This window comes from Bolinopsis microptera, chromosome 11, assembly GCF_026151205.1.
Source record: "Bolinopsis microptera isolate Bmic1 chromosome 11, MBARI_Bmic_1.0, whole genome shotgun sequence".
NCBI lineage: Eukaryota > Metazoa > Ctenophora > Tentaculata > Lobata > Bolinopsidae > Bolinopsis > Bolinopsis microptera.
This window is the reverse complement of record NC_087082.1, coordinates 18,783,816-18,796,127: the sequence shown is the minus strand read 5'-3', so window position 1 is coordinate 18,796,127 and position 12,312 is coordinate 18,783,816. Positions and strand designations below refer to the sequence as shown.

At 38.0% G+C, this 12,312-nt stretch overlaps 1 protein-coding gene across 1 annotated transcript; it reads right to left on the bottom strand.

The window, feature by feature from the left end:
• Nucleotides 1-5,317: 5,317 nt before the first annotated feature.
• On the bottom strand, nucleotides 5,318-7,105 carry LOC134823723 (uncharacterized). The gene has a single exon (XM_063835256.1). The coding sequence runs from the start codon at nucleotides 7,103-7,105 to the stop codon at nucleotides 5,318-5,320; it is 1,788 nt and encodes a 595-aa protein (XP_063691326.1).
• Between the last annotated feature and the right edge of the window lie 5,207 nt (nucleotides 7,106-12,312).

Here is a 12,312-nt window from a genome sequence, read left to right as displayed (position 1 = left end):
ATAGAACCATAAAACCATCGTTCACCAATAAATCTTATCAAAGCTCTTTTCGGTAATCTAGCTTTCAGTACCTCGACAGTACATTGTGCCATCAACAGTGAAGAACGATTTAGTTAAAATGGTGAAATTGGGTCGAGAAAAGCTGATATCTGACGATTTCTTACCGGTAGGACATTCTTATGATTTTCCTTTCACAAAGGTTTTTTCGGATATTCAGCTTCCAGTACCTCGGAAGTGACTGGTGACCGACAAATTCAACCAATCTGACCCAGTTCCCGCACGTAAGGGCGCACAATCAGATTAATTGGGTACCCAATCAGACTAAATCACAAAACGACAACTTCATCCAGGCCATATAAAAACTGTAGTCTGCACCCGAATACGGCCCAGTAACTTGGATGGTGGTCACAGTATCGAATCATGGTTGTCTTCAGCAAGTACATCGACGGACAGAGAGGAACTCAAATCCCTCTTGAAAGTTAACAAGGTAAACTCATTGTATTGGGTTTATAATCATTTTCCCAAGTAAAGCTACCCTGTCTGAAAAAGTCAAAATTGGACATAGTTGTCCAGTAGCCATCGTGACTTTTGTCACTAGTACTTGTCCCCCCCCCCCCCCCCTAGTCTAGGGAATATCTAAGAGTAAGGAGCCATTGGATATATGCGATCTCCTCGGTCGACTCAGCCGAATGATATTGATAGGAAACCTGGTTGAAGGTTAAATGAGGATGGGTACCTGTTAAGTACAGTGAGGAGAGGTACCTGTTAAATGAGGAGGGGTACCTGTTAAATTTTCAAGAAACTTGATATCCCTTCAGTGCATAGTGTAAACATATTACTATAGTATCTGCAGTTATGAAATAGCACCAAATATCTAGAACATAGAAGTTAGAAAACCCTTACCTGGGGACCCGGCCGAGGCTATAATATTCATAATTGACATTCGGCGGAATGACAGGCTGAGCGCAGCCCAGTAAAGAAACCCCGTTTGGTTTAACTATCGCAGAAATCTGATGGTGCGGTATTTATAATTACTTTTTAATGAGCTGTATCGCTCGATGATACGGACTTGTTCAATTCGAAACTGCCTGTTAAGTCCCTTAATCTTTTTAATTTTTTCCGTTCACCCTTTTGTAAAACTAAAAAGGCAATAGTGAAAGGTTACGAATGGACGTTTTTTGCAGAGAAACGTCCTTCCTTCCTTCCGTTAGTTACCAAGTCAACTAGCGCGCAGTGCTTGCGCGAGTATTGCTTGCGGAGATGTGATGTATATAGCTAGCCTGTCAATGAATGCGCGGCGCGAGTGTATTTTAATGTATACTATGTAACTTTAGGATCGTTGATGTGCACTGTTAAGGATATCAAGAATCGAATATTCCTTGGTAATGTTGCCTTTAGTAAATTTCAGAAAGTTTGGATGAAGAGCAAGATTTCAGTCCAAAGGAAGATCAAAATCTACGAGGCACAAGTAGTCTCTATTCTACTCTACAACTGCAACTCCTGGGCTGCACCACTAGCTTCGTTGAATGAACTTGATATTTCTCATCGCAAACACCTCCGAAGAATCCTCAACATCAGATGGCCTACTGGGGTTATTTCTAATGAGGCACTCTATGCTCGTTGTTATGTCACTCCCTTGTCTGTGAGAGTCTCTAAGTTTCGATGGAGAATGTTAGGACATATCTTAAGAGGACAGGAAGACTCACCAGCATACACCTCTATGTTATTTGCTATAAATTCTGATATTTTTATGGAAGGGAGACGGGGTAGACCATGTTTAAACTTATTAGATGTTATTAGAAAACACTTGACTAGTAGAAATCTTGATATTAGACTTAAGAATTTGACTGATTTCGAAGACCTTAGATTTTTGGCTTTAGATAGGGAGGAATGGAAGAAGTTAGAAGATGGTTGATGTTTTTGTTTTCTTTTTTATGCGTTTTGATATCTATAAGGTGCCTAGGATGCTCTTTTAAAGAGATATTTCGTACTTTGAAAGATTTACTACTACTACTACTATGTAATGTATATTATTAGTTCTTTTATTCAAATTTCTGATTGTTTCTGAATAGACTCAGTGAAGACAAATTCTAATGGAAATAAATAGCTGAATAACGTATCGACATTTCTACGTCATACTCATATTCTGAAATAGTATTAATTCAATTATAACGATCAATATTCACATTAAAAATTTGACGACGAAATTTATTTCAAACAAAATATATAACTGTAAAATAGTTATCAACCGTAAATAGTTTTTAACGAAATCGGAGCAAATATGAACATAAAACTGACAAAATTGGGCTCATCTGAAAATTAACAAATAGCGTGACGTTATACAGGAGATAAAAGATTAAAAGAGATAAAAGAATTAAACGAGAATATTATACATTTATCACATGCCTTCTCATGCGATATCAAAACTTTCGCCCACGAGGCTTGCCGAGTTAGCGAAAGTTTCGATATTTCCCGAGGCTTGCCGAGGGTTATATCGACATTTTCAATCACGAGGCTTGCCGAGTTTTGAAAATGTTGATATCGCATGAGAAGGCATGTGATTAATGTTTTATCACACTTTCTTTGGAGCCAAATTTGGCCGGGAAAGCAGAATTTGATCAAACGTTAGTTATAAATGTCACCAAAGCAAACTAGACATGTCGAACTTATTTATGTTTATAATGTCCAAGCTATAAATAGCTCTCGATGAGTTAGTATTTCAGATATCGAAGATACAATACGTACAATTAAGATCTCACGTGCTCATCACATTTATGACACAGTGAATGCTGTATGCCGCGCCCAATTTGCTTTTTACTCATAAGTGATACGTAGTGCATTGAATATTATTATATTTATCGACCATGGGACTTGTACTTATTGGCGTCTAGAATATTCCGCCACGATCACCGCGTCTTATTAATCACAAATTATATCCTGCATATTAATTGGTGTGAGGTAATTTTATACTTGATCATTACTACCGAAAATATACTAGTATGTATAGAACATCCGTTCAAGTGTTGATTAAATACATCAGAGTCCTTATCATAAATGTGTATCTGGGATAAGGTGAAAGTATTTCCTAGTTCTTGTATTTAAATAGAGTTGTGGAGCTATAATTAGTATCGATAATCTATCAGTCCACATTATACACCACAGGCCCTAATTCACATCAAAAATGTTATCGTCCGTTTTGATTCTTGACTGTCTGTTATTTCAAAATGATTTAATCAATGCAACTTGTAATCGTTGACAAGTTAGAATTTTATCGAGTATAGTTTGCTTTATAGTTCTTAGTCAGTATTCATCTTCATTGCCATAATTTGCCATTATTTGGAGCCAAATTTGGCCGGGAAAGCAGAATTTGATCAAACTTTAGTTATAAATCTCACCAAAGCAAACTAGACATGTCGAACTTATTTATGTTTATAATGTCCAAGCTATATATAGCTCTCGATGAGTTAGTATTTCAGATATCGAAGATACAATACGTACAATTAAGATCTCACGTGCTCATCACATTTATGACACAGTGAATGCTGTATGCCACGCCCAATTTGCTTTTTACTCATAAGTGATACGTAGTGCATTGAATATTATTATATTTATCGACCATGGGACTTGTAATTATTGGCGTCTAGAATATTCCGCAACGAGCGCGTTTGATACGCAATTATTACATCCTGCAAATCAATCGATGTTTGGTGATTCTAATACTTTATTTCTATTAGATATTTTTAGAGTCATTAAAACTGTAGATGTATGATGTATAGAACATCCGTTTAAGCGTTGATTATACATCACAGTCCTTATCGTATAATCTGTATCTGCGATAAGGTGAAAGAATTTCCTAGTTCTTGTATTTGAATAGAGCTGTGGGCTATTTATCAGTCCACATTATACACTACACACCCTAATTTACATCAACAATATCATCGTCCGTCTTGATTCTTGATTGTCTGTTATTTCAGAATGATTTAATCAATGCAACTTGTAATCGTTGACTTAGAATTTTATCGAGTATAGTCTAATTAGTTCTTAGTCAGTATTCATCTTTACTTGCCATTATCTGCTTCGCTAGGAATCATCTGAACTGGAAATTATCAGAACAGTTGTAATAATTAAATGTATCTCTTCAACATTTTAGAACGCAGTACTCCACCAGCCTATAACCACCCTGGTCATGGCCAGGTAGTTCACCCGTACTGTTACCAATATTGAATTGGTCTAAAGAATGGCAGCACATTAATCATCGGACCTGTTTGCCACAGTGCCCAGACTGATTTATAACCAGATTAGCTGATTAAGTTACGTCATTCGTCCCTTGATATATTTATATAGATAATATAATTTATAGGATGTTCTTATTGCACTTATTTGCACTAACTAAAATTCAGTTAAAACTGGTCCTGGGATAGTATTTTCGCTCTTTATTGTACAGAATCTATAAGTCTCTTTATCAGTCTGTTTATAGATTAGCCACGAATTTCGCAAGCTAATCTAGGCGAAACCGGTTTGGAAAAGCCAAGTATAATTTCTGCACAATTTCTATATGGAATTATATGGCTCAAAGAAGGGATCAGAGGGGGTTAAAATTCAGGTCTGAAATGGCTGAAATCTGGCTTTGTTTTGTGTGTTTTCTTCCTTCGAATAGATCAAACATCGTTTCTGTGTTTACTACTTTTTGTGAGGGTGACTGTAGTTTGTTCTAACACTTCCTTTTTAATTTCAAGTAAGCGATTAAGGAAATTAATGAGCCTGATTGATTGTATCGCTGACAAGTACCAAAACTTTGTGCAACTTTCAAGTCTGCTTGTAAACTTTGATCTCGTTTTCAGTAACCTTAAGTCGCTTGAAACTCTTACAAACCAGGAGTTTTTACTTTGTTTCATCATCCGAAGCCTAATTAGGTTTTGAACTATGAAGTGCAGTAAAAAAGCAACAGCTTGAAAAAGTTTTACAACAAAAAATTGTATTTTGCTTAACACATGTCAAACGCAAGGAAATGTTTTTAAAACAAGGTATAAATATATATTTTTCCTGCATTTGGAAAGTTTATCTGATCATTGCATTTACGGTCAAAGACTACTTCAGGTTGTTGATTTAAATCTTTATTTAAATCAGTACCTCACAGTAGTAGAACAGTTGTTGAGAGGGGGTTCCTTGTTCCTATGGGAATATCGGACTCTCTCTGAGCAACTGATTGATATTTCATGCCCCCGGGTGAGAGCCAGTGCTCCCCATCGGGGCATGTAATATCAATTCTGCTTTCCTGCCAAATTTGGCTCGAAAGTGTGATAATACTATTTACACGTCACTCAACTAAAAACTGTGTTAGATTGTTCAACTCTGTTTTATCGTTGAGTGTTGGTTTATTTTCAACTAAAAATCGGGCTTCTTTAATCTTTCTGTTGATGAGTGATGTTCCTCTATCTACGATTTGAAGTTTAAGCTTTGGGGGGCCTTTGTGCTGAGGGTGACTTTCCCTGTAGTGCTTTGCTAGTGGCTTATCTTCGTAAGATTTTGCTGTTGGATTTGCCGCACTACGGTAATGCTCGTCGAACCTGCACTTGATCGGTCTGTATGTTTCCCCACCATAGTTCTCGGTACAATTGTCTACTTCGCAAGTGATGTGGTAGACGGTATTAGTTGTGGTGCATTCTCCATCGGTTAAAGCTGCGCATGTTCTGCAGTTTGATGTTGTACAGGATTTCTTGTCAAGGGGTCTGGAGTCTGTAAGGAGATCCTTCAGTTTCCGTCCAGGTTTCTCGACAATTTTGATGGGGAGTCCACTATGTCTGACAGCATCTCTGTATTTGCGACTAGTAGCTTCGTTGACATAGGGTAGTTTGAGAATCGCTCCGTCTTGGTCTTTGTTCTGTACGTTCTGATTAATTCTCTTTCTACGTTTTCTCTTGTTCTTTATGGTTTCTAAGACTCTATCAGTGTAGCCGTTGTTGATGAGAAGTTTATCTATCATCTTTTCTGAGTACTTCTCGTTTTCTCTGTTGTTAGAGACTGCCTCTGCGGTGTTGTACATACTCTCAACAGTAGCATTCTTTGTACGTGTTGTATGATGAGAGTTGTAGTGGAGGGTGAGTGGCTTTTTCTGTGGTTTTCTGTAGAGTCTAGAATGTACTATTCCATCTGAGTCGATCTTTATTTCCGTGTTGAGGAAGGGAACAAAGTCGTTCTGATTGTCAGGGTAGTCTACAGTTAGTTTGATAAGTTTGTCAGGATCTTGTTGTTCGATGAGGTTGCACAGTTGCTGAGCTTTTCGTCTGTTGGTGGTGGCTCCGTTTAGATCGTCGTAAAACCTGCTGTAGGTGGGCAGTGTTATCCTCAGGTCTACGTAGACTGAAAGTTTTTCCAGTTTCCACATTTTGACAGTAGCTAGTATAGGTGCAGGGTTGGTTCCCATGAACAATCCAAGAAGCTGTAGGTAGACTTGATTGTTGTAGACAAAATATGACTTTCCTAGGGTTGTCTCTAGTAGTTCTTGTAAATCAGAGAGATGGAGACCGTATGTACTGATTGACTGTCTATTTTCTTTGGCAAGTTCCATGACATCTTCTATTGCTGTTAGTACGTTGATATTGGTGTATAAAGCTTCGACGTCTGCTGTAAAGAAAGTAAGACTCTTCAGATCATTTGGTGTGATGTTTCTAATCCTTCGAAGAAAATCGTGAGTGTTTTTCAAATGAGAAGGTACTAGATTCATCAGAGGAGATAGGATGTGACAGACGAACCAAAGGATTTTGTGGAAAGGGGAGTTGCAGCCTGAAACAATAGGTCTAGTTTTCATTGTGTCAGGGTTAAGAGTCTTGATCTCATCACTTGTGTACTTGTGGGTTTTAAGCATCACTCTTGCAGTAGCGAGGGTGGTGTGATGGCTCATTAACAGGTTAGTAACATCTTGAGGGAGATTACGACTCTTGGCAATGTTCTTGAATGTTGAGTTAACATCGTCTTCTAGAGTTTTAGTTAACTTGTTTATGTACTTTTGTTTGCCCAGTTTATCCTGTGGTATGTCGATCTTCTTGTAGACGTTTCCATTGTTGAGGTGAGTTGTAGTTGTCCTGATATGATCTTCTTTAGGCATTACTACAAACTCTGCTGTTTTGTCAGCGACGAAAATTTGAAGGTCTTCATTTTTCTTCAGGTTTCTGAGGGCAGTTCGTTGTTTTGGAGTGCGATTGGGTGTGAATTGAGCTGTCTTGGTGATGTTGATCAGATCTCGTCGAAGTGCACCCAATTTGTTCTCGACGGTAGTGTCTGCTAGAGGTGGAGCACGAGTGTAAGTTTGCTCGAATGCCGAATGGTGCAATGTTCTTCAAATGTTGTTTAAGCGTCTTAGTTGAGTAGGTGTTAGACCTGAGGATAACACTGCCCACCTACAGCAGGTTTTACGACGATCTAAACGGAGCCACCACCAACAGACGAAAAGCTCAGCAACTGTGCAACCTCATCGAACAACAAGATCCTGACAAACTTATCAAACTAACTGTAGACTACCCTGACAATCAGAACGACTTTGTTCCCTTCCTCAACACGGAAATAAAGATCGACTCAGATGGAATAGTACATTCTAGACTCTACAGAAAACCACAGAAAAAGCCACTCACCCTCCACTACAACTCTCATCATACAACACGTACAAAGAATGCTACTGTTGAGAGTATGTACAACACCGCAGAGGCAGTCTCTAACAACAGAGAAAACGAGAAGTGCTCAGAAAAGATGATAGATAAACTTCTCATCAACAACGGCTACACTGATAGAGTCTTAGAAACCATAAAGAACAAGAGAAAACGTAGAAAGAGAATTAATCAGAACGTACAGAACAAAGACCAAGACGGAGCGATTCTCAAACTACCCTATGTCAACGAAGCTACTAGTCGCAAATACAGAGATGCTGTCAGACATAGTGGACTCCCCATCAAAATTGTCGAGAAACCTGGACGGAAACTGAAGGATCTCCTTACAGACTCCAGACCCCTTGACAAGAAATCCTGTACAACATCAAACTGCAGAACATGCGCAGCTTTAACCGATGGAGAATGCACCACAACTAATACCGTCTACCACATCACTTGCGAAGTAGACAATTGTACCGAGAACTATGGTGGGGAAACATACAGACCGATCAAGTGCAGGTTCGACGAGCATTACCGTAGTGCGGCAAATCCAACAGCAAAATCTTACGAAGATAAGCCACTAGCAAAGCACTACAGGGAAAGTCACCCTCAGCACAAAGGCCCCCCAAAGCTTAAACTTCAAATCGTAGATAGAGGAACATCACTCATCAACAGAAAGATTAAAGAAGCCCGATTTTTAGTTGAAAATAAACCAACACTCAACGATAAAACAGAGTTGAACAATCTAACACAGTTTTTAGTTGAGTGACGTGTAAATAGTAATATTCTCGTTTAATTCTTTTATCTCTTTTAATCTTTTATCTCCTGTATAACGTCACGCTATTCGTTAATTTTCAGATGAGCCCAATTTTGTCAGTTTTATGTTCATATTTGCTCCGATTTCGTTAAAAACTATTTACGGTTGATAACTATTTTACAGTTATATATTTTGTTTGAAATAAATTTCGTCGTCAAATTTTTAATGTGAATATTGATCGTTATAATTGAATTAATACTATTTCAGAATATGAGTATGACGTAGAAATGTCGATACGTTATTCAGCTATTTATTTCCATTAGAATTTGTCTTCACTGAGTCTATTCAGAAACAATCAGAAATTTGAATAAAAGAACTATCAAATCATGAGACTCAAAAACACTACACGAATCCACCAGTATATTATTAGGTTCAAGGTTATAAGCCTAATTTGTACGTGGCATGCGTAGTATAGTGTACTGATGTGTATCAATATCATTATTATGGAGTGAGCTGATTGGAGCCTATATTTATAGTTATAGTGAATGGAAATCAAGCGTCCGCCAAAACGAAACAACGGGCGCAATTCTTGTTTATAACACCGAATTTGGGCTTTTACTAATTCGCTCGCCCAAAAATTTAACGTGACTTTGGTTTTTATGGTTTTGCAGCCGTACAAAACGGTTTTACATAAACCCTAATCCCAACAATAACCCCGAAGCTATCCATAACCCTTACCACAACCCTAACCCTAACCCGAGCCCTAAACAATCGAATTCATGTTTTACTAGCCTGTCACGTGACCAAAACGGTTTTTCGCCCATAACTCCCCAGTTGTAGGTTTACAACCTACCAGGACGCGCGCCGAGTTGGACTCGTCGACGGTCCTGGATATATATGGAACAGATATTTTACGAGTATCACCCGTTAACTCTCCAGGAAAGACTTTTTACCCTACGTCATGGGGGGTGATACGGAATCAGCGTCCAAAAATACACCTACTCAGATCAATTTCACACCCAAAGGGACTTTTCACAAGAATTTTCTTAAAATTTGGGCGAGCGATTTAGTAGGAGCGCCGAATTTGATCAGATATGTATTTATAATTATTTTGACAACATTAGTTTCGTGATTGGGACACTTTAAAGTCACACAAATTTTTTATTGACACGTGATTTTACATTTTTTAAACAATGAAAATAATGGCATCTGGAGCTTCAATTTCTCGAGTTTTCATTGTTTATATCAATTATGATTAATATAAGCTATAAGTATAAATGAATGTAATTTTGTAATTTTTGTAATTTTTATAATTTTTGCAATTTTTTCTCCAACGTTTTAATTTGTTCAGTTCACGGTTCATTACTATTCATTACTAAACAAGGGACTTCCATTGTCAATTCTGGTATAAATCAGACGAACCGTTATCGATATTGAGACCCGTTTTATAAAAATACGATATTTTACGGCATTTACTTTATTTTAAATTATATTTAACAGCGTTAACACGTTTTTTTCTCCGGCATAGTTGGTATATCACGGTTGAAGTAGTTGAATGCTATACGATTTTTCCGCCCGCGGGTCGAGGTGATGTGGATTATATCCACCAGCGTGAGCTTTTTCTTACAGATATTAGTTTTTACTTTAGTTTCTTCAAGATCAGATCCGTTTTTAATTTAGTTTCACTTTTACTTTCAACATGTTTCTAATGAAATTGAACGAACAAATAAAACAGGGGTTACAGTTGATCGAAATTAGAATTTAGAAATTCTCAAGTGTAGTTGTAATGCCACTAATTAGATGATCATTTACTAAGTTTTATAAATGTAAATATATCAACAATGTAATATGTCCACAAGTGGGCGTTTATCACAAAGCTTCAGTTTCCAACAATCACAGCAAATTAATGTACAAGATTTCAGAAATTTTACGAGAAAATCATGTTGCTTTTAGTTTAAGATGTAGAACAGGCCAAAATGACTGACTATATAGAACGAAAAACCGGCCGCTATCAAACAATGTTTCAGCTCATTGTTTCATGACTCATGTACATATAATTTTATTGTAAACGATCAAAATATAGGCCCTCTCTCCCTCTCTCCCTCATCTCCTTATCTCCTTCTCACCCTCTCTCACTCTCTCACTCTCTCCCTATATTCCTTTCTCCTTCTCCCACTCTCCTTACCTCCCTCTCTCCCTCTCTCCCTCTCTCCCTCTCTCTTTATCTCCATCTCTCCTCATCTCCCTCTCTCCCTCTCTCCCTCTCTCTTTATCTCCCTCTCTCCTCATCTCCCTCTCTTCTCCTCTCCCTCTCTCCTCCTCTCCCTCTCTTTCTCTCCCTCTCTACTTCTCTACCTCTCTCCCTCCCTGGAACCAGAACAAGCACCGCCAGACGCCAGTCGCCACAGAGCAGCTGCTACTACCACGTGAGTTGTCATTATCAGTTACCAGGGTAACCAGGGTTACCCGGGTAACCAGTTACTAGAGTTTCTGTAGCAGCTACTGAGTGACTGGACAATCAAAAGTAGTAACCCAGAGAGCTCGAGATCACAGTCTGATCATGGACATTGAATATGAAAGTTAAAGATCAAATTTATAACATCAATTTAAATGGCAGTTTCAAAACAAAAACAGGGCAAAATATCTTTCGGGAACACAATAGAATAACACGTAAAATGTCGGCCTAAATTTCAAGGTTTATCAACTGAAATAGTGAACTGAAAATGGTAAACACAAAACAATTATCGATACTGAAAAATATCACCGGCTTAGACTTAACGTCTCCACGAATTTGGTAACCATAGTAACAGTGTGTCACGTGTTAATTATGAGCCAATCATGGCAACCTGCGTGATATAAGGTGAGCTCAGAGTTCAGAGTTGATACATTCTTTACATCCACATATTGCCGTGGGAACTATTAAAGTGTACTGTGTAGTGTGTAAGTGTGGATCAATAACACTGTTCAGTGTTCAGATTTCATGTCATCTGCTCACGAGATGTATCATCAGCCCTACCGGACACAAAAATATATCGCTACTGGACAAATTTAGAAATTATAATTTAGAAATTAGAATTTAGAAATTAGTAATTTAGAAACAGAAACTACACTAATTAGCTCACTACGATTATTGCAATTGAATTCATCGTTAATGAATTAAACCGGTTTCAACTATAGTTCTAAGTAACTTGTAAGTTGGGCTGCACGACAAAGGGGGGCCCTCCATTATCAGGGGTCAGATCATATGACGTATAATTAGTGATGTGACGTATAATTAGTGATGTGATGAGTGATCCACCACATGCAGCTATGATTTACAGAACATGTGAACTCTACCCTATATCTAGCCCAGTTTAACTCCGTACTTTTGATTTAAATTAACAAGTCAATAAGCATTTTTTCGTAGGATAATTAATCAAATTTACTGAATACTGAATACTGAATACTGAATACTGAATACTGAATACTGAATACTGAATACTGAATACTGAATACTGTATACTGAATACTGAATACTGAATACTTTCTCGAAATCTACTAAAATGGTACCAGTGTCCACCGGACAATGCTGGTCAAAATAGTGCTTAATAACATCTAAAACAAATTCATAAGTGTCCCCTTTCTTGTCACCACTTAAAATATAAACTAAAGGCACACATTTGTTGTCTACAACTGAGTGGATGGTGTAAGACTGAGGAAAGATCTTCGGTGATACATAGAAAGTGCCGTCTGCTATCCAGTCTGAGTGCTCCGACAGTGTCTTCATGTTCCTGCTCGTGGAGAATACGATGACTCTGACTCCCCGATCTGTAGAACCATCAAAGAGGACAAAGGGTTCATCTCTTCTGGTGGAAGTACATGTAGGAGGGAGAGTAAAGTCCTCTAAGGTAGTAGCCTCCTGGTGTTGGGAGGATC